At 43.3% G+C, this 22,638-nt stretch overlaps 1 protein-coding gene across 2 annotated transcripts in view; it reads left to right on the forward strand.

The window, feature by feature from the left end:
- Positions 1-519: 519 nt before the first annotated feature.
- NETO2 (neuropilin and tolloid like 2) overlaps positions 520-22,638 on the forward strand; it is a 37,930-nt gene continuing 15,811 nt past the window's right edge. For both annotated transcript variants that reach the window (XM_081201210.1, XM_081201211.1), the window contains exons 1-3: positions 520-719; positions 19,857-19,913; positions 21,535-21,675. In XM_081201210.1, coding sequence (XP_081057336.1) covers positions 686-719; positions 19,857-19,913; positions 21,535-21,675 — 232 coding nt within the window. In that variant the 5' untranslated portion in view covers positions 520-685. The remainder of the gene's footprint in view (positions 720-19,856; positions 19,914-21,534; positions 21,676-22,638) is intronic.

Below are 22,638 nucleotides of genomic sequence, written 5' to 3' on the forward strand. Positions count from 1 at the left end.
CTCCTCTCGGGCGGACTCTCCCCTCCTCCCTGCCTGCCTCTCACACACTCTCAGGCTGCCTGGGCGGCGCGGGCGCTTCGTCGTCGGAGCTGCTGCTCAAGGGGCGGGTGGCGGAGGCGGCGTGAGGGGGGAAGCCGTTTCCAGAGAGCGAGCTGAGGGGATGCGGAGCGGCGTGGCTTTCCTCCGCTTGCCGCCGCCGCCGCCGGAGGACTTGTAAGCGCCGAGGGGACGGACCCGCAGCCTCGCTTCGTCCTGCTTCTTTCTTTGCGCGCGGGCTCCACGCGCTCCATGGGACTCGGCTGAGGCGGGAGCGGCGGCGCCGCTGCCCGTATCTTCTTCTTCTTCTTCTTCCTCCCCTCCTCCCGCTCCTCTCCTCCGAGGAAGTTTCCCGCCAGCAGGCGCGCCCTGGTGGGCATGAAGGGGCGGCCGGGCTGGAGCCGCGGCCAGAGGCGGCGGGACTCGAGGGCGTCGTGCCGGCGAAGGGCGAAGCGAGTCTGACCGGCGGGGGGTCGTCGGAGGCGCGGGGGGTGATAATGGTGGCGGCGGCGGCGGCGGGTGAGGAGACGAGGAGCCCCTCACGCTGAGAGAGAGGGAGGGAGCGCGGCGCTTCTCACCTCTCGCCCCCGACCCCCTTCGCCCCTCCCCGGCCACAGGTGCGCGGAGAGACCGCGGAGGAGGAGGGAAGATGGCTCTGGTCAAGGTCTACTCGGTGCTGGAAGGTAGGAGGAAAACTGGAGAAGGGGTTGGAGAGCGCCCAGGATTTCAGACATCATCACCATTCATCTCGATCATCGTTTTTTGTTGTTGCCATCGTTTATTTTCCTAGTCCCCACTGCCGTTATTGCCATTATTCTCCTTAACAGGGGAGCCTCCTTTGCTGCTCATCTCCCTGAAAAATCTGGATGCCCAAGACTTGAGCATGGCAGGAAGCATGGAGAAGAAAGTCTCTTTAAGGACCTGGGGAGGGGAGAAAATTATTCCATTTCTTCCCCCTGATCAGCTCAACGGGGACCATCTCTCCCTCTCTCAGCTCCCCAAAGTAGCCAGCCAGCTGCTTCTCTCCCCCCCTTCACATCCACCCTAGGGGGTTAAGTGGGGTTAATCCCTGACATCTAGGAGAACAGCCAGATGCTGGAGCACAGATAAGGGTTGCTGCAATCTTCCAGCCATGAAAGGGGTAGGGGGAGTGGGCAGGTGGAGGTGTGCCCCAGGACATCTCCAGGGCTGCCCTTTTTTCTATTTGACAGGGATGTGGGTGTGTTGAGGTTTTCTGCTCAGTGTGTGCGTGATTCCGCTGTTCTTCTGCTCCAGTTTCAGCCATGTTTTGACTTTTCAAAGATGTGTGGAGCATTCAGCTCTTCATTCCCCTGCCCTGCCGCCACCCCCAAATTTCCGTCATCTGAGAATGCTGCAATGTTATGGGAGAGATGGGGTTGGGTGGGGTTTGCCTCCATTCAGGTCGTAACCCTGTTTGGTAAATACTGCTCCAGCCTCACGGTTTTTAAGCTTCTTGGGAGGTAGAGAGTGAAGAGCTGGACCCATTTTTAAGCAACCTCCCACCCCCACCCATATGCCCTGCGATTTGGCATCTCCGTAGATACATGATGCTGCCAGCACATTGGGTAGTAATCTGGACATCCAAGTATACCCCAAAGGCACCCTTTGCCCTCTACATGAAGACCTGGCATTTCCTGACTGGCACATGACTTTCCCCCCTTCCTCTTTCTATCCCCACCCCACCTGCACACACAGGAAACAGAGCCCAATGTTCTCCACCTCAGTGTGGTAGGTGTGCTGTGACTTTTTCTTGGAAAAGCTGTAGCCCACACCATGATCTTCCAAGCCCAGGGTTGTTGGCAATAGGCAAGCAGCTCTCTTCCTCTCTCTCCTCCCCATCCTTCCTAAGATTAAGGTTTGGCCCAGATTTGTATCACTTGCTCTTTGTGAAAGTTTAATGGCCTAGATCTACTAATCAGAGTCTGGGTCAAGACACTTCTGGCAAGGTGCCCTTTACCTGTCAAAGGAAATGTCAGCAGTGCTCAGCATGGCTGTGGCTGGCACGGTGCCTGTCTGCCTGGGGTCCCACCAACTAATCTGTAGCATATTTACAACGTACCATTAAACTTTTATTAGAAGTATGTGTTGCATTCAGTGGTGACAAATCCCATAAAGGGTGGAAGAAACTGCCCAGGTGTTCCTTTGTTCCAATAGGATGATCTGCAGCTATAGGCTCTCTGGAAACAACTGCAGCGCTGTAGCTAGTTATAGTTGGCACTTTCCCAGTTCCCTTCCACCCACCCCCGAAATTCCTGGGTTTTCTATACACACACTGGTTTATTTTCCATAGTGTGTGGAGACCGGCCACCTGAGAACATCCATAGTTGATTCCTTGGGCTCATCTGAGTATGCTTCCGTCCAACTACAAAGCTGGGGAAGTTTGTTTCTCTGGGGTGGGTGGGGATGACTGAGTAGCAACTGAGAGGAAATCCCAAGGAAAATCCCACCCACTAGGTTTTCAGTGGGTGGGTGGGTGGAATTCTGGTTCTGCCACCGACAAAGGTAGTCCAGGTGATTGTGGAGTGTCCCTATGAGTACCTACAACTTTAAGGATTGTCAGGTGTTCGTTTTGTTGTGTCTTGTTGCTGACTGTCACAGAGCTGCAGGTAGCAAGAGACAGCCCTTATTTTAGAACTGTTGAGCAGCACAAGGAGGAAATAACAGATTCCCAGCCAGGTTTCTAGCCAGGAATAGCAAGTGTATTGAAAGCCAAAGAAACCTCGAGGAAATCCAAGGCTCCCAGTTTGTCTTTGGAAATGGTAGCACAGGTGATGGTATTGAGAGCTGAACCTTCCAAAGTTTGCAGCTTTATTACCATTCATAAGTGGAAGCATGTTTAAAATACTTTTTTGAAACAAGAGGAAGCTGCACCATAGGTTCCATCTCCTGAATCTTTTTAATTTTTGATTTCACTGAGCAAGGTTCAAACGGTGTGTCAGTTATTTGTTGTTGATGTTGTTGTTTGGTTTTGTAAAAATCCTTCTTACCTGAAACTTCCTTGGTTTATACAATATAGTATTCGTCTTCCATATTTCTACAGCAAAAGTGTAGAAAGAGAACCATTTATATGGAAACAAGGTGCACCAGATGTTTTGCAGCTTTCATATATTTTAATTACTTTGGACATGGCATAGCAATCAGGACATTCTGCTAAAATATCCTATCAGGAAATAGAGTTGTATGGAATGTTTGCTTTCCTAATTTAAGGAGCAAGCTGATAAATACTGCAAATAGAATGATCTTTGCCTCCTGTGCTAGGCTGACCTCTTATGGTGTTGAGGTGGCAAAGTTTATCTTCATCCTGTCATGTATTCATACATTTTGTATGACACAGAATAGTTTGGGCAGATAATGACGAAAAGAAATACATTTTAGGTCCAGGAATATTACTCTGTAACACGAAGTTTGCCTCTATGAATACCTTGTATGTGAGTTAATTGCTGTGCTTCAGTGATTTTTCAGTTTTGGCTAGGAAAACAGAGAGCTATTAACAGCACATCTATATAGATATTGAAACATTCCATTAACAATGGTGTAGTAGGATCCGTAGTATAAAGCCTGCGTATCATGAGCTCATCATTGGAAGGTTAATTGCACATGCAAAGTGTAAGTGAGCTATAAGCAAGCATCAGTTCATCTACGTCTTTTAGCGCTCCCACGCCTTTATCCAGCCTGTTTCATTGATGCTGCTAATATTTAAAATAAGTTTGTATGCTACCTAATTCTGATATTTTGCTATAGAAGGTGACAAGCAAGATTTAGCATTTAAATAGGATTGAGAAGTTACCAAGGGCCATCCACAGCTCAGCGAGGTTTTGAAGTTCAGGTCTTCCCTCCTGATCCTTGGATGAGAAGCCCAACACTTTGGGGTGGCATATTTGGGGTAGGATGCATGCTGGCAGCAGCACCAACAGTAATAGGATATTGTGGTTATAAATCAAAGTGCCTGCAATTCATCTCGCTGTTTGTTTGTGACACTTGAGTTTGTGTTGCATAGCATACTTCAAATAACTTGACACTGACTTTGCAAATAACCTATGATTACTTTATCCTGTCTGCTAGGTTTCTGTATAACCAGGTTATTGCATGAATTTAAAAGGAGATTTCTATAAGCTAATTTCTTAGCCGTAATCCAGAAGGTGTCTCCATCTGATGATCTAAAAAGAAACTGCTATGAATAGTTCTCAGTCTTTCTGAAGATTGTAATCCCTCTGAAATTCCATTTTTAGACACTTAATAAAGAATCAAGAGTATGTCATCCCATTAGTTTTTAACTTGGTGCTGAACTCACTATGATAGCAGTTCTGTATATTACATAACTTGTGTAACGCAGTTACATTTTTGGAGGATTGCTCTGGGTGGTTTAGCTGTTTCACAGCTGAAAACATAATTGGATCCAACATGATAAATGTAGCTTCTTTTGCCATTTTGCTGACCCAGAGTTAGGCTTTGAAGTAAGTTGTATACTTGGATTAATTATATCTAGTTTACTTGGTATAAAAGTAAGTTCCTTAAAGTTCTTATGTGGCAAAGAAGTTACAGTAGACAATTTTGACAAGTTTTGGAGAAAGGACAATCCTGAGGTTGTCGTATCTGACAGAATATGCTGAGCAAGTCCTACCTGACCAGTGTCAACCTAACTTTCCACTACAGGATTGCCCCAGCAATCTCAGTGTGCCCTCAGCCAGCCTCCCATCTTATTTATAACCTGCCCAGGGTGTGGCAATGCCTGTTCGCTTCCTCCTCCTTAGTCTGGTGTGGGCAGATCTACATGATGCATTTGAAGCACATGACTTCCTCAAAAGAACTAGAAACTGTAGTTTCTTGAGGCTGCTGGAAACAAGAGCTATGTGAAGAGAAAACTACAGTTCCCAGTATTCTTTGGGGAAAGTCATGTGCTTTTAAAGGTGTGTTGAATATGCTTTCAATGCATAGTGTGGATCTGCTCTCAGTATTGCTGTTGTAGAAGGGAGGAGGGTGAGGACAAAACTAAGAATTTGTTGGCTCCGACTCCTCCAGCTCTTGGCCTCCCACCAGTCTTACTGGGTGCCAGCCACCACTGTTCAATTAAGTGTGTTAAGACTGTGAGGAAACATTTCTCAGTGGCGTTTCCACCCTCCTCCTTCCTCCAGAACCGAATGTTAGCAATGTAAATGCCTTGATTCTAACTGTCACGCAGTATTAAGGCATAAAACCTCCCAATATCAAGACATAAAACCTAACTTGCCGATTGCAAAACCAGCTATATAGGAACACATTGTTGCTCTTCTCTGGCTATGTAATAGCATTCCTTTGAAATGTATCAAATTCTGGAATGAACTAAAGCCTCTGTAAATTCGGTTACTCCTATTTGGTCCTGTAACAATGAAACTTCAAGCAGTGTGTAAAAACTACTCTCCTGTGAAACTAATGGATGTTTTCCAACGATAGGGAGAACTGCCACTTAATGACATTTCTTTCTGAAGATTTAACATTCCAGTCCCTTTATGATTATAAGTAGAGTTCAATCTGCATTCAGTAGAAGCCTACATTTCTGAGTCACTTCAGGGTTTGTTAACTGCTGCATTCCATTTGCTAAAGAAAGCTCCTTTTTCATTTTCAAAATGAAACCTTTGGTTTGGGAGAATAGCGAAGCCCTCACTGCAATTTGCTTCTTCCATATTGTTCTTCTGCAACAATATTAAACTTCTCGTTTTGGGTTTTTGTAATTGTACTTTATCCTACCCATCCTTGTCCAGGAGTTCTGGAGAGTAATGTTGTCCAGGTGTTAAGCTTCTTGTTTCTAGGGATGAGGAAGGCAGACCCAACTTCAGAACATCTTTGTGAACTTGATTAACATCACCCTGGGGCAGCATTGAAAAAAGAATGACTATGAGCAAGATGTTGAATTAAACATGTAAGAAACTCAGACATACCCAGCAGTAATTCTACTCAGAGCAGACCAATTAAAACCATTAGATGTAACAAACTGAAGTCCATTAATTTCAGTGGGTCATCTTTTAGTAGATCTTAGCTGAATCCCACCACTTGTTATTGTTTTGAGTCGTGTATGTGTGTGTGTTTCATTTTCTCTTTTTATGAAAACCCAGAAACAGCAGTCATTTGTACAGAGTTATAGGGTGATAGCCAATGTTCCTCATACTTGAGAGTAGACCCACTGAAATCAGTGAACATAAGTAACTTGGGCCTACTAAGACTTAGCTGGATATCACTTGTTGTGGCTTCATATCCAATACTCGTTTTTTATGTGTATTTTAAATTACCTTCTGAAATGCCTTGCATGATAGCAGCAAAGAACCCATTGACCTTTACCGAAGAGAAAGCATATTGAATTGTTTCAGCTGGAGAGGCAAAACATCAGTATAGAATAGACATTGATCTGAAGGCTCCTGAACATGTCTCCAGCTTATGATCTAAATATTGTGTGCACAAACAGAATGGGAATGCCTGAATTTCTGGGAAGTGAGCTGCCTTTGGTTCCCTGTACAGCTTCCTTTGAGACACACACAGAGAGATCATGGAATGGAAGCTAATGCTGCTTCAAGTGGAATTAATATCCCAGATTTTCCACTCACTAAAGGCCTGCTGGGTTCTGAGGAGAGCATGCAAGCAGAGAGCATCTGCCTCGGTGCTGAAACAAACCATAATAGGTCTCTAGTAACCATTGCAAAGCCCCATTGTATATAAAGGTGAGATTGATATGGCAGTGATTCCACTGTTAGCTGAGATAATGTGCTGGCGGCTTAAAAGAAAGAACAGTGGTTCTTATTTCCATTTATTTAAATAGAAACAGTTTACTAAAGCAGTCATCTAATGAACCTCATTCTCTTCACAATACAGCCCCACGCACCGCCAACCCAACCCAACCCAACCCAAAGCCCTACAAGAGGAACCTCATTTCCTCTCCCCACTCTGTCCCAGTCACCAATTCCTATGGGATGTACAACTTGAAGGAAAAAAGAGGGAAAATATATTGGGAAGGGGAAGAGAATTGGGAAAACTAGGAAGCTTTGCCAGATGCTGTTAAACTTTTTCATACAATCCCTACTATAAAACCTATAAACTCTGGTTGTGAGAATGAGTAAGTTCTATCCAAGACTTCAGTTTATGCAGAACCAATTTTATATATAGTTTTAGGAGCAGAATTGGCCTTTGTGATAGGGTGGGGCTTTAACTCTCTAAGATAAAAACTTTAAAATCAGTTGAGAGAATAGGGAAATGATCAGGGATAGTGTTCACAAGAGTTCATCAAGTGTATGGGAAGTAGATGATGGGATAGGAGGTAGCCAATTAATATCTGTGCTATTTTTCTACACACACACACACACACACACACACACACATCTTAATTAACATTGGGCCATTCAACTAAGTTTTACTTGGAGTAGACTTGTTGAAATGAATGAACATGACTAACTTTCATTTATTCATTTTGTTGGATCTACTCTAAGTAAAACTTAGTTGACTACAACCCATCAGTATAATTTTTTGTCTACCTTTCCAGTTTCTCGCACAAAGAGATTGCACTCTAGTCACACACAAACTGTTCTGTTGGGGAAAGGGAATATAGAGTTGTACAGCAGATGTGCTGTGCGTTTTCCCCAGTTGTGTATAGGGTTGGTGAAATTGAGGCATCAGTACTTTGGGGATAACATGATGAAATATTGTTGTCTATACTCCACCCCCTTTTAAAATAGTCATAGCAGACCTCATCACTGTAATAGGATGCTAATTGTGTATCTTTTACTTGCCTGACTGCAATTGAGATTTTCTGCTGGAGATTTCCCTTCCCTTTTCTGCTAGCTGGCTTGTAAACCTGTGATCCAAGTAACTGGGAAGAGGAATGGTATATAGTGTTCAGTATGGTTGTGAAAGTCTAGCGATGGTATTATCAGAATTCTCTAACATGTAAGGAAGAATGACTCAAGATCATTGGCCAGAAATGCTAGTTTGATGCCAGTTACGAATCTACTACTGCCATCACTTTTAAATAATAAGAATAAAATTTGGAATGTTAAAGCTAAATTCTTAGCCCCTGTGGCTACAATGCCAAGTTTTAAAGAGTGATGCCTTATAACTGTTTGAGATTAAACAGGCTTTGCATTGGACTTGACAGACAGGAGAAACACATTGTTCAAGGACTGATTGCTACCCCTGTTGAATTGCTATCCCCAATGAATCCTCCTTGTGTTATTGCAAAACACTTGCTTCTCTTCCTTTCTCTCTCAGGCAGAAGTTTGTACTGGCAATAGATGCTCGCTACTGTAGTAACTGTAACTGCATAGCTCATCCTTTCCTAAACTGGTGCCCTGAAGCACAGTTGCTGGCTGGGGCTGACTGCAAGTTGTAGTTCAAAACAAACTGAGGGCACTAGGTTGGTAGAGGTTGCTTTAAGAACACTGGATGTCCTTCCACTACAGGCAGCATGGCCCTATGATTCTGGGGCTGATGGGAGTTGCATCCCAGAAGAGCTGAAATGCACCAGATTGGGGAAGCCTAGCATAACCAATATGACAGCCAGTGTGGTGTAGTGGTTAGAGCGTCAAACTAGGACCTGGGAGACCAGGGTTCAAATCTCCAAGCAGCCATGAAGCCTACTGGGTAACCTTGGGCCAGTGACTGACTTTCAGCCTAACTTGCCTCACACAGTTGTTGTGAGGATTAAATGGAAGTGTGGAGAAGTGTCCCTTCAAACTCTACAATTCTGTGTTGCTGTGAAATTTTGTGTGTGTGTGTGTGTGTGTGTGTGTATTCATGGATAGTTATAGATCAGGGGTCAGCAAACTTTTTCAGCAGGGGGCCAATCTACTGTCCCTCAGACCTTGTGGGGAGCTGGACTATATTTTTTTTGGGGGGGGGGAGAATGAATTTCTATGCCCCACAAATAACCCAGAGATGCATTTTAAATAAAAGGACACATTCTACTCATGTAAAAACACGCTGAATCCCAGACCGTCCGTGGGCCAGATTTAGAAGGCAATTGGGCCAGATCCAGCCCCCAGGCCTCAGTTTGCCGAACCATGTTATAGATATATGAAAAACCTATACATTTACTACATCAAGGAATGGGACCTGCAAAGGAAGGGAGTATGTCAGGGGTGCTTACAGCTGTCCCAATTTCATTACTCCCAACCTGAACCTTGCGAGGGTGATCATGAGCACTGATATGATACCAACGAGGCAGGGGCCATAACCACTTAATAGATTGCTATCAGTTCCACTTTACAGTCCTTGTGTCTGCAGCCCCCCCCCAAAGAAAGGTTAATGTGATTTATAAAGCATGTGATAATTGCATCATGTATACTGTGGTGAATTTTCATTGTTTAGCTTCCGTTTTATGGCTTGTAGGAAACCCTGATGTCGAAATGAAGCACTGTGTGTGTGTGTGTGTGTGTGAGAGAGAGAGAGAGAGAGAGAGAGAGAGAGAGAGAGAGATGTGTGAGAGAGAGAGAGAGAGAGAGAGAGAGAGAGAGAGAGAGAGAGAGAGACTTAATATCTCAGCCAAGTTCAGTTTCACCTGTAAAAAACTTTTAAGCTAAACCGGGTCATGTGGCTAGCATGACTTAACCGCTTCTGGCACAACGGAACACCGTGACAGAAATCAAAGTGCACGGAAACACCGTTTACCTTCCCGCCACAGTGGTACTATTTATCTACTTGCACAGGCGTGCTTTCGAACTGCTAGATTGGCAGGAGCTGGGACAGAGCAATGGAAGCTCACCCTGTCATGGGCATTCGAACTGCTGACCTTCTGATTGGCAAGCCCAAGAGGCTCAGTGGTTTAGACCACAGTGCCTGCACTAACCATTCTGTTAGGACCTGGCTGCTAGGTCATCATTATTTTTTTTTTGTTTCTCTAGCACTGCAGAGAGGAACCATAATAGAAAATTATTTCCTTGAAGTTTGTGTCTGCAGCACTGCCTTCTTTTTGTTATATTATTGCCCAAAGTCGGAGGGACTGAGCGGGGATGTTTTCACAATCTCCAGAAGCATGGCAGAGAGAGAGAGAGAGAGAGAGAGAGAGAGAGAGAGAGAGAGAGAGAGAATAAAAGAAAAGGGGCTTCCAGTAGTGAAAGGGTGCAAAAAGGGAGATGCGAGGGAAATATAAAGAGTGTGTGAACAAAAGTGAATGGGATGGGGTCTGGTCTGGAAAAAACCCCAAATGTCTTGCCTCTTTATCTGCTGTAATTGGCTGCTTATCTGCTACTTAGCCATGCTGTAGCGGTAGGCTTCTGTTCTACACACACACACAGAGAGAGAGAGAGAGAGAGAGCGCTCCAACTATTTATAGAATCAACATGAGCTTTAGTGAAAACCAATCAGATTTTATAAATCCTCCAGGAGGTTTGTTTCTGTAGCTGCAGCAGTGAAAGAAGTGAAATTGCTGGATAGTGGCACTGAAAAATGTAGCCTGTGGTGTCCTTTGTTTTCCCTCTTAATTCAGAATGCCAAAAAGGCTCGTACCACAGAAACAAGCATTGATGTTCATTGATTTTCTTTTTCCTTCTCTTAAAATAAGTGTGCAATAAAGGGGCAGCAGTAGTAAATAGACTTATCACTGTCAATTGAAAGTGATCGGATGTCTGGAATGTTAAATGTGCATTATTGTTAAGAAGCCTGCATATTTCTTGTATGGGATTCTGTGGGTGTTGTCTTGTCTTCCAGGGTTTTATTATCCCCCCCCCCCATTGTGTAAAACGACAGCTGTGTATCAGTCCTATCAACTCACCTACATATGCTAGATGTAAAAGCAGTGTATGTTGTAGCTGAAGAGCTATACCGCCAATACAGTGGCCCAATTCGCATGTAACATTAAGCCAAACCATGGCATAGTGTGACTGAACAAACATGCAAGCTCCTGGAGAGGAGATTGTGACCACTTTGCTCCTCTCTAGCAATGGTGTGTGTGCACCGCGTCATGTGATCAGTGAAGTGGGGTGGGGCTTACCCACCCCCAAAAATATTTTATTCAAGTTGGCACCCCTGTCTCTAGTTGTTTTGCCACTGTGCTGTGCTGAGCTAAACCATGGTTTGGTTTAGCATGTTGTCTAAACCTGAGCTCATGGTTCAGCTCTCACAGACAGACCATGAACAGAAACCTGAGTTTGTGCTATGGTTTGCAGCTTGTGGTTTGTCTGGAGAGAGCTCAACCATGAGCCTAGGTTCAGATGGCATGGTAAGCCAATGTAGCAGCAAAATGATTGGGGGGTGGGGAGCAAAGCAGCCGCAGTCTCCTCTCCAGAAGCCTACATGTTTGCTCATGCACACTATACCTTGGTTTGGCTTAGCGTTATGTGTGTGAACAAGGGCATAATTTTTTCCTGGTTGGGTGGACCACCCCATCCTTCTTCTGCGAAGTAGCAGTGTGCTGTTTCAGGGGAGCTTATCGCCCATTCTTTCTCTACTTACCATCCCAGTCAGAAAGATCTCCTTTCTCCTTGCATCAGAATCTAGTTCTCTTTATTCAGCTGCACATAATAAAGCCCCAGTTCTTTCAGGAGTGTGCAAGCCAAACACAGAATGGTATTTAAACAGTCCCAGATCTGTTTGCAGTATCCATGGAACTGACACATGTACACCACCCACTCCTTGTGTGTGCAGTGCAGCTTTGAAGGATACAGTTTCACAAGGCAGAGAGACAGAGAGCATCTGAATTCATAGGGTATGGTTTGAAACCAAAAGTGCAGTTTTACAGAATCCGATGCACATGTCTGTTAGCAGTAATTCAGAACCCTGAAGAACACACTGACCTACCGGCTTAATTGAAGAGGCCTCCTGTGCAGTTGTTAGAGCATAATGGAACAGAATACTCTCTCTTTCACATGGATCCTTATCCTCAGAGCTTTGTAAAAAATACAAAACCTAGCATTAACACACACAGACACACACACACACCTGTATCCAACAGACTTCTCAGTACCATTCCATCTTCAATCACAGATAATTAAGCACCAAATTTTTCCTCGATGCCCACAGCACTACGTAAAGCCTCCTAGAAACTCTCTGCATTGTTTCATTGCCAGATTGGTAGAAAGGTCCAGCTCTGTAGGCTTCTGTCCCTCCAGGCTGGGGTAAAAGAGATTCAGGTGTGTGTTTATCCTTGGTAGTAGGATGCTGTCAAGAGAAATTGGAGCCGTTGGCAAAACTCTGTGGGACAATTCAGGCAATGCCATCACTATTTGGAATGCTCTCTCTTGTGAGGTGTGGCCTATACTGATGTTGTACAGCTTTTGTTGGCAGATGAAGATGCGTCTCCCCCTCCAGGTATTTGGAGATGGGTAGGGCAAGATGAAGTTTTAGTGAACCCTCTACTGTTTTGGTGTTCTGCTGTTCATTTGTTTTCTGTAATACTTTTATGTAGCCCACCCTTGGGTGAAGGGCGGGTTCTCATTATTATAATTGGTATTAGCTTCATTGCACTTATATCAAACCTTTCATCCAAGGAGCTCAAGTGCAGTTCATCCTCCCTCCCCATTTTATCCTCACAACAACCCTGTGAAGTAGGTTAGTTAGAGAGACAGACAGACAGTCTGTCCCAAGATTACCCTGTGAGTTTCATGACCAGGTGTCTTCCTGGTCTTCCTGGCCCTAGTCCAACACTCTAGCTGCTACTACCCCACTCTTGCTCTCTTATAAGCACTGGGTCGCATTCAATGTTAGTCCTACTCAGAGTAGGCCTATTGAAGTTAGTTAGCATGATTAACTTAGGTCAACTAATTACAACGGGTCTTCTCTGAGGATGTCTGATATTGAATACAAGCCACCATACATAAATTATGTCACCCATACTTACATCAGAACAATCTATGTTCTGCTAGGTCTCCATAGCCCAGTATCGTAAGTTGGGAGTGGTAAGACACACTGAGAGGGCAGTAGCCAACCTTCTACCCACTTCATTGAAGAGCTGCCCCACTTGGCCTTATCAGAGTTCTTCGGTAACTCTGGTTCTTCAGTAAACAGCTGAACCCGTTAACAGCAACATCTAGAAACCAAGAAACTGGTTGAAATTCGGCCCTTTCTTTTCTTGGTAGTAAGTAGTTGGCTGTTCAGCAATGCCCTGGAAACCCATAATGGAAAATACGACTTTCTCCTTTATGGAGCTTGTTCAATGTCCAGAGTAGGTCAGTAGTGAAGGAAAGCAGTTAGCCATCTGTTGCAGATGGGAGACCGTCTGTTGGGAAGTCATACTTTGCTATAGATTAACACTAATGGAACTTCCGGCACATATGGGAATTTGAAGGGCTAGAGCAGAACTGAACATTGTCTGATGCTTAAACCAGAGGGAGGGAGCAATGTCTTTTAAGAAACATTAGCATTGTTTGACAGACTTTGTGAGCTTCTACGTGCATTGGCTGCAGTAAGGAAATGGTTGTCCGTACGAAGAGGCAGTACAAGTTCATCGGGGAAGGGGTTGAAGATGGAATAATTATTCTGAAGTATGGATCTGTATCTATCATAGCAGTCCAAAACATACGCCTCAGCCCCAAGACTTTTTGTTAAAGAGACTGATTGTATTTCCCCAGCTCCTAATCTGGCCCAGATATGCTTATATGTTCACTTTGTAATTGAAACTCAAGCCTGGTTTATACAGGTAGCAAAATGGAGGCGGTAGAGTGGACTGTGTCACTTCAAACTGCAGTTGTGTTCTCGTGTACAAAGCTATCAGTTTAACTACTGCACCAGGTAAAAAGGTTCAATCCCAGCTTGTTTCCCACTGTACCAGGTTTCAACTTACATGGCGGTGGTGGTTGTTTTGAAAAAATAAATAAATTGCTGGCCAGTATTCAAAAATGTGATCTCTCCCACATTCTACCTACAGCCTGAAATCTATAATGCATTGCATGTGAAGACCAGGGTTTGGAAATATTGTAGGAAAAGTTCAAAAAGCACGTGTTCTTGGTGTCACAGAGTACAAAATGCAAAGTGTTGGTTTTTATGGGAGTGTAGGATTGCAGAGCATACTTTCTGGAGCTAAGTACACCGGGACCATTGTATAACATGGCCATAAAAGACATGCAATTTGTACTTCAGTTCTTAGCAGGAAAGTGATCTGCAGAGTGTGCTGTCTTCCACATATGTTGCAGTATATCTTATCAGTCTTCTATCATTTGTCAGAATAAAAGTATCGCTGTAGTACAGGAATGAGGAACCTGTGGCTCTCCAAATGCTGTCAGACTCAACTCCCGTCAGCCCCAGCCAGCATGGCCAATGGCATGGGGTGATGGGAGTTGTAGTTCAACAAGATCTGGACTATAGTAGTCCTTGCTGGCTGTATCAGTGGTTTTAAAGAATCGCTGTACAAATTAGAGGTGCACCTCAAAAATTCCTGCATCAAGGAAGTTTCTGTGAGCCCATGACATGCAACCATGTTGGACAGCCAAAACTTGCACCATTCCTCTAACATGGACAAAGAATTGCCAATGTACATGGTAGAGGCAACACTTCTTGCTGAGCCTGACACTTTACCTGCAAGGCTTTGATGATTTCCCAGTTGGGAATTGCTGTGCTGGGAGAAAGAAAAGAAAGCATTACACCAAAATAATCCTGTCATTCAAATTGTACGTATTGGACTACATTGTACATATATTAGAGGCCTTGAGAATTAATTTGTTACAACAAGCTTACCTGATGTCTACTGTTTAGGGCTAGAGGCCCACAAACCATTCTAGCTTTGGAGTCATGAGTGCGAGGGGAAGCTCAGAAAAAGAAGATGTGGGTCATCAAAAAGCTGTAAGAAAAGCAAGACTGATGATAACCTGGGAAACAAATTCATAACACAGTGAGATATCTGCTGCAAGGAAATCATGTGCTGGTAGTATCAATTGCTCTGTGTTTTAATTTTTAAGAAACGCATGTATCTTGCATATATGCATTACAGATATCCAATATACTTTTTAAAAAGGAAAAGGAAAAACTCAGATTCACATGACAGTCTCTGTTTCTTATTGCAATAAACTGTGTTTTAAATATATATGTGTCTTCTGACATTGGGTTCCCAGAGGTTTCACATCCAGTAAAATAATAAAGGCAGCACCTGCTTAATTTCAGCAATGACACTGCACCTGGTGTTCTCAGTCATGGGTCCTATAAAACCCCTTGCTCAGTAGTTACTACCAGGTAGAAGGAAGCCCAAGTCTAAGCATAATGCAAATCACAGCAGACAACTGTTTATACAGTAATTCTACTGTACAAAAGTTTTATTTATTGTTCTCAAAAAAATATTATGGGGGTGGGATTAAGATTTACATGCAGTGCTGAAGAACTGTTGCTAGTTCCCTAAGGAAACGGCACTGGCTGAGATTTAAGTTTCTATCCCTTGATGGCTCAGCTCACTCTGCACCACTGCAGTCCTGGGTTAGACCTGCAGCAATGCCGGTATACCTGCTGCTTTGCAGGCAATGTGATAAGCCTTATCCTCAGTCCCCAGGTCTATGTAGGGCTTCTTGCTGAGAAGTGGTATAATGTTCACATGCATTTCCATTTCACTCTCAAGGAAGATTATAATCATGCAATCATGAAACAGTCCAAGGTTCTCCCAAATCTCCGAAAACAAACATTGAAGATGCCTTATTCAAGTGCTCTGGGGTGGGATGCCTAATGTTTTACTGCTACTTTACATCTATCTAGTGCGAGCCGTGTGCTGAATCTTAAAACTGAAGAGGCACAGTCCCAACACAGAATGGTTGCAGGAACATTGAGACAAGCCAGTGAAAAAACTTATGCTGAGGAACAGGAATTCTGCCCCTGAAGAATAATAATTATGCAAATCCACATCCATTTAAATATATATAAAAATTGGCTTAATTGAATAATGCTAGTTAATACTACTTTAATGCATGTACTAAATCTGTGATGAATCACTTCTCCAGACCTGCCTTCTGGATAGTGATGGTTCAGTGCAAATGCTGCTGCCATTTTCAGGAGTCCTTAACCCAAGAGCTGCTGGTTACTTGAGAGTATCCTAGTAATCAGTTTTCGCAGAAGCACACAAATATACAATCAACAGACTTGCAGCATGTTTCTTAATAGTGGACAGAACACTGGTTTTGTCAAAAAGCCATTGCATGATGAGGCCCAGAGACCACCCTGTCCCCATGGTGAAATAACCAGACAAAACACAGTATATTGATTTATGGGATAAATTAAGGCCACAACTTTATTGGTTACAGATGTGAAAGTTTTACAATAGGCACTGGGTGAAGCCACCACTAATCCACTCCAGCCCGTCTGCTGAAAGTGGGGCTGAGGGTAAACCCAACCAGGAGGGGCGCCCTATGACTTACATCACATAGGGGTGCCCCCCAAGGGGTGCCCATTCGATCCTTTTAACAGGATACCCTTTACCATGGAGGGGCAGGTGGAGGCTACAACCTCCCCTCCATCCAAATCTAAGCCTAACCAGTGCCTATCTGCATCCATTACAAAATGTGAGCTTTGTTTACGTTTCTGCCTGGGTTACATGGACTGGATGGGTATGAACTGAATTTCCCATAGTGTGAGACTGAGGAGAGTACGTGAGAAAGCTTTCTAGAGTAGCATCAGCTGTTGCCATCTCCACAGCAGCCCACCTTGGAGATCCATTGGAGATCTCTTGCCCCAGTTGGAGGCTGGAAGAGTTGTAGTTCCCAAGTTTGGGAAGAAACAAAGGATGCTGCTTTGTACTGAAATCATGGGTCTTTCCCAGTCCTACTTAGAGATGCTAAGGATTGAACCTAGGACCATTTGATGCAGAACATGTGCTCTGTCACTGAAATACACCCTTCCCCCAACTAATGACCATTTAACAATGAACAAGGTAGGTTAGGTGGAGGGCTTCTCTTTGGCAATGAATGCTTTTCTTCTTCTTTTTAAATTCATTTTTATTGAATTTTCCACTTTAACAATCCAATCCAATCACATTACTATTCCAAATTATACATATACATATACATATCAAATAATCCAAATATACTGCCAAATTATAAATTTTGTTTTTTTAAAAAATAAATTTTTATTGATTTTTTCCAGATATAAATATAAAGTCAGATAGCGAATGAAAAAAGAAGAAAAGAGAAACAAAAAATAAATAAATCCAACTTTCCATTACATTTTTCCGTAACTGACGGGACTTCCCCACGTCTCCCTCACCCTGCTTTCTTTACAATAAAAATATCAGCAAATTAATAGCTTGTTTCATGTGTTATTAATACTTTCAAATAATTCTCTTTTGGGTTCAAAATACTTATTATCAATTTACTTTTGCCCTAAAATAAACACAATATTATTTTAAACTTTAGTCCTTTCATAGTCATATCTTAATTTCCAATATACAAAATCTTATTGCTGGAGCTTAATTTTTCAATTCATGCAAATTATTGACATTCATATAACTTATAATATTTTTGTAAATAGTCCTTGAATTTTTTCCAATCCTCCTCCATTGTCCCAAATTATAAATTTTGAATAGGACTTCCCATGCTTCAAGTTCAGAGTTGAATGCTTTTCAACTTGATTGAGAGTTGTTTATGAAAAGGGTACTAAGTGGAGATTTTTTTTTAAAAAAAAATCCACTTCAGCAACCCTTCAAAAGATAAAGATTTTTAATCACTGGGAAAAGATATAAATGGAGTTAGCATCCATCTGTCTTGAGAGACAAGAGAGTGTGCCTCCGGGGGTGAAATCTATCCACTGCATTAGCAGCACTGAAGTGCGAAGCCTGGGCAGTGTGTATGGAGGTCCTGGGTTGCCCAGACAACAAGACCCCTCTCTTAGCCTTGTGGTCTAAAGGAAAGCAAGGCAATACATTTGGCACCAGCTTGGCTGCAAGAGTTGCTGGAAGGAGGTGAACAAGGGCACCATCCAAACGCCTTGGGGACTCCACTCTGGATTTGTGTAGGGTTTACTACGCCTTAGCCTTTTCTTCTCCCGAAGATGTCCCACAAGGCTGCTGGTACATATATTAGGGAAAGTGAAGTGTGGCACCGATGAAGCTCCTCAATTATTAACAAAATAGCCTCAGGAACAATAATATTGATATTTGGAGAGAGGGAAATCAAGCTGTCAGAGAAGAATATACATTTTGTTCAATATCATACTATTTGCACTCTTACAGAGACAATATTTTGACCTCACAGAAAGTGGCAGGTCATATGATGAGTAAAACAGAGATTCTGTTTCTGATCGTGTGTCTGAAACGACAGAGGGGCAATGCCTGGGGTGGAGTAAGAGAAACACATAGTGCTTCAATGTACTACTTCAAAATGAAGACCTCCAAAGGTTTGGTGCTAACCCAGAACTTTTCCCAGGGCAATATTATTGCAGGCTCATTGGGATTTGAATAAAGTCTTTCTGCACACAGTGGCTTCGAAAATATCACCTTATGAAGAGAGAGTAATAACAGAAGGAAAGCTTATAAAGGAAATTGGGAAGCAGAACATAAGCAATCTTGCTCAGATATCGTTGGGTAACAAAGTTATTTTCATAGAAACCGGCAGTGGGGGAAAGGTAATTACTAAAATAAAAAGTAGGCTGCAGTCCTATATGCACTTACCTGAGACTATGGTTTACTTGTGCCTATATGCACTTACCTTCTGCGTAGGCACACATAGGGCTGCACTGTAAAGTAATACAGTGGTACCTCAGGTTAAGTACTTAATTCATTCCAGAGGTCCATACTTAACCTGAAACTGTTCTTAACCTGAAGCACCACTTTAGCTAATGGGGCCTCCTGCTGCTGCCGCCGCGCCGCTGGAGCACAATTTCTGTTCTCATCTTGAAGCAAAGTTCTTAACCTGAAGCACTATTTCTGGGTTAGCGAAGTCTGTAACCTGAGGTGTATGTAACCTGAAGTGTATGTAACCTGAGGTACCACTGTAACTTACATTATATAACAGAAGAACTCTTACCAGAGTTTTCCCACACTTTATGAAAAACTTACTCTTCTAAAATATTGCCTTCTGTTCGTAATTTACTAAATATGAATACTGAGCGATCAGAAGCTCAAGAGATTACCCGTGGACTAAAAAATGATACATAGTTGGGCCCATTTGGCTATATGGCAAAATTTTATTAGTGGGTTTTTCCAGTCATTGATCTGTCCAGCCATTACATGTATCTTTTGGGAGCTCTGGAAGCAGGGAGGAGGAGGACAAAACTGGAGTTGGTTGGCTCTGCTTGTTGTTGGCTCTGGTTCTACCCATTGTGGGTTTTCCCTGTCTTCTGCCCTACCAGTCCCAATCAATGGGTACCAGCCACCACTGTCTCAGCAAGATTTCTCTTGGATGCTGCAGTCATCAATTGGATGGCACAGCCATCAATAATCTCTTGGATGGCACAGCCATCAATAATCTCTTGGATGGCACAGCCATCAATAATCTCTTGGATGGCACAGCCATCAATAATGAATGTCTTTAATCCTTTTTTATTATCAATGCTGATTATACAGGGCCATTTCTCTACAGAATTTGTTATTCAATGTGATTTGCTATTTAAAACACACACACACTGAATTAATCTCAGAAAGCAGTCTTAACTGAAGTATTGGCATAATAGCCAGAGGAATTTTACAGCACTGGTCCCTTTATTGGTTCAGAAAAACTCAACACTTAGTGAAAATTAAGGTTGTAGTGGGGGGAGGGAGTTGTTTCGGTGATGAAGTAGCTGAGGGATTTTACTTTGTGTTCCCTTCTAAATAAATATATTGATCCAGTTACTCTGAGATACCCAAACTTGCCTCACAGCATGGGTGTGAAGCTAAGATACAGCACCTCCTGCTATATTTATAGATCTATGTTTTTTTCCTGTTCTGTTTTTCTCACCAGTGTTCTTGATAACTATACTTGTCGTGGAAGGAATTGCTGTGGCCCAAAAGACTCAAGGTACTTCTCTGGAGAACGCTTGCTGTAATTACATGTCGGTACATAAAAAGTTTGACTTTTTAAAAAATGCAATTTTAAATGTTGTTCCTAGCTTATTATCCTTGTTAGTTAACTGACATTAAGCTGGAGGGACCCAATTCAGATGTTACAGGGAACTCTGGCTTAATGTGAACCAGGATCTCTGCACTGAAGCTGGTACACAATGAGAAGAGTGAGGAGCTCATGGCCACAGTGCATATCTGGGGTGGTTTTGTGACAAGCGTGACCATAGAGATTGAAGAACAAGAACTCTCAATTCAACACACGTTCACATGCATATTGTTGTTAAAGGCCTATGCTAATTAACTTTTTTCGCAAGGCAATGCTGTGTGTGTTAATTGCTCCCCGAGTAAGAAGCATTCGTGGAGGGAAAGTCACTGCTGAGTAATTAGCACTTGGCTTGCTTTCTTGGAAACAAGTTGACATTTAAGCCTTTTTGCATGATGTTTATATGCATTATATGTACCTTTGCCTTCAAAGCTTCTGTCTTTGGGGAGGAAGAGCAGATTGCAGTCCCTTCCTGTGGAGAAAAGAAACAACTAGCTGAATTCTTAATTTTTGGATGGGGTTAAATTTTTTTCTAAAGGTGTGAGCATTCAAACGTGGAACATATACATTTTTTGAAATTCTAGAAATCTTTGAGGAATTGTCTAGGGAACAGAAGTCTCAGTTATGGGCACTGCTTACAACACTGCCCATTCTTTTCAGCATGCTGCCTTTCCACCTCTGAGCAACCGTATTTCCTCTGAGTGTCAGCATGGAGCGGAGTCTTTGCTCTGGCAATCTTGGAGCCCTTTCTGTGGGATCAGTCTAGCCCATGGGTAGGCAAACTAAGGCCCATGGGCCGGATCAGGCCCAATTACCTTCTGGATCCGACCCATGGACGGTCCGGGAAGCATCGCATGGATCGCCAGTGCGTGCATTCTTTCCCTCTCCCTCCCTTGGCGCTGGCGCCTCCTCCCCCTCCTCCCTCCCTCCTCCTGACTTCTCCCCACCCTGCCTAGAGGAGGAGGGGGGCTGGGCTTTGTTGGTGCCAGCATCAGCAGCAGCGCTCGAGCAGCCACCATTTTAAGCAGCCCCTCTCCAGAGCCCATTTGCACGCTGCTCATTGTCCCTCCGCCGCCAGCCCCTGCCGCTCGCAAGACACAGGTGAACAGCCACTGGGGCTTGTGGTGCTCTTGCATCATTTCCCCCCCAAAAATATAGTCCGGTCCCCCACAAGGTCTGAGGGACAGTGGACCAGCCCCCTGCTGAAAAAGCTTGCTGACCCCTGGTCTAGCCTTCAAGAGCAAACAGTTTTAAGAAACAAGCACTTTCCCTTTAGAGATATGCTCACATTTAGTGTGGTTTTGAGATCCTTGAGGAATTCGATCTTTGCTCATTCCGATTTAAACTGACCTTATCCTCATGTCTCAGACTAATGGGTGGTTTTGGAACTTGGTTACGAACGAGATTTTGCGCTTCTCTAAATGTCACAGACTTCGTACCAGTACCCAGAGCTTGCCTTTCTGAAGGGGATTGTTGTTTGTGGAGGTATCCTGGAATTATTATGAATTGTTTTCTTGTGTTTTCTTCTGAAAAGGTGGGCAGAATATTGGAGGTAACCGCTTAGCAACTACCCAGTGTAGCGACTGGGTACGGACAAGCAACGGAGGCCACTTCGCTTCACCAAACTTCCCTAATTTCTACCCACCCAACCAGGAGTGTGTCTATATTTTAGAAGGTATTGACATTGTTGTTTACATCTTTGTGTACTCAACTGATGAAAGTATGTGTGTTTAAAACATCTTAAGCACAACTTAGTGACATCTAAATAAAACAAAATCCAGAAAGCATTGGCAGGAGTCTGACAACACACCAGAGCCGCTGCCAGCCCAAGCTCGGAAAGAGGCACGTAGCTGCCGCCGTGGCCTCATGTGCCTCTTTCCCCAGCTTGGGCTGGCAGTGACTCGGGCTGTCCTCTTTTTTTGTTCTACAAGATACAGCAGCCCTATTTTTACCTATTGTTGATTTTGATTATCTTGTGGATGTTTTTAAAAAACTCTTTATTAATAATTTTAATGTTTTGTTTTTTTATTTTTGTTAACAGCATACAAGCAGTATACAATTTTGTTTAAATAAATAAATAGCAACTGCAGAACTTTGTCGTTCTCTCTTTCCCTGCTACCATCCAGTAGAAATTGCTTCTCTGAGGGCAGCATTTGCATTTCAGGGGGAGCTTCCATTGGTGCCAATGAAGGGTTCCCTTGAAATATCAATACTACCTGTTCTAGCCAGACTATGATAGGGAGGGTGAGAGTTAAACTTCTAAACAGGACTAGAATAATTCATGGAAATATGGGTTAATTATTCTCTCTAATACCCCAAGGAGATTATAGTGAGTATTCTGGAGGTGGGGATTAGAGTTTCAGAGGTTTCAAATATCTTTCAACAAATATTGATATCATTGGGAAGAAAACCAGGGAAACAACAGCCCCGGTATCTAGGCAACTATTGAGTAAATAAATCACTTGGACTCTAAATGAAAATACCACAAAGCATTAAACTAAGCAAGGGCAGTGGGTTTTTTATCATTGCTACTATGTTGTCTGAGATACACATACATAATTATTCTCTACCGACTTCAAACACTGATACAGGAAAATACTCTTCATTCACATGCAGCCCCCATACCGCAATGAATCCC

Source organism: Podarcis bocagei, assembly GCF_964188305.1.
Source record: "Podarcis bocagei genome assembly, chromosome: 7".
NCBI lineage: Eukaryota > Metazoa > Chordata > Lepidosauria > Squamata > Lacertidae > Podarcis > Podarcis bocagei.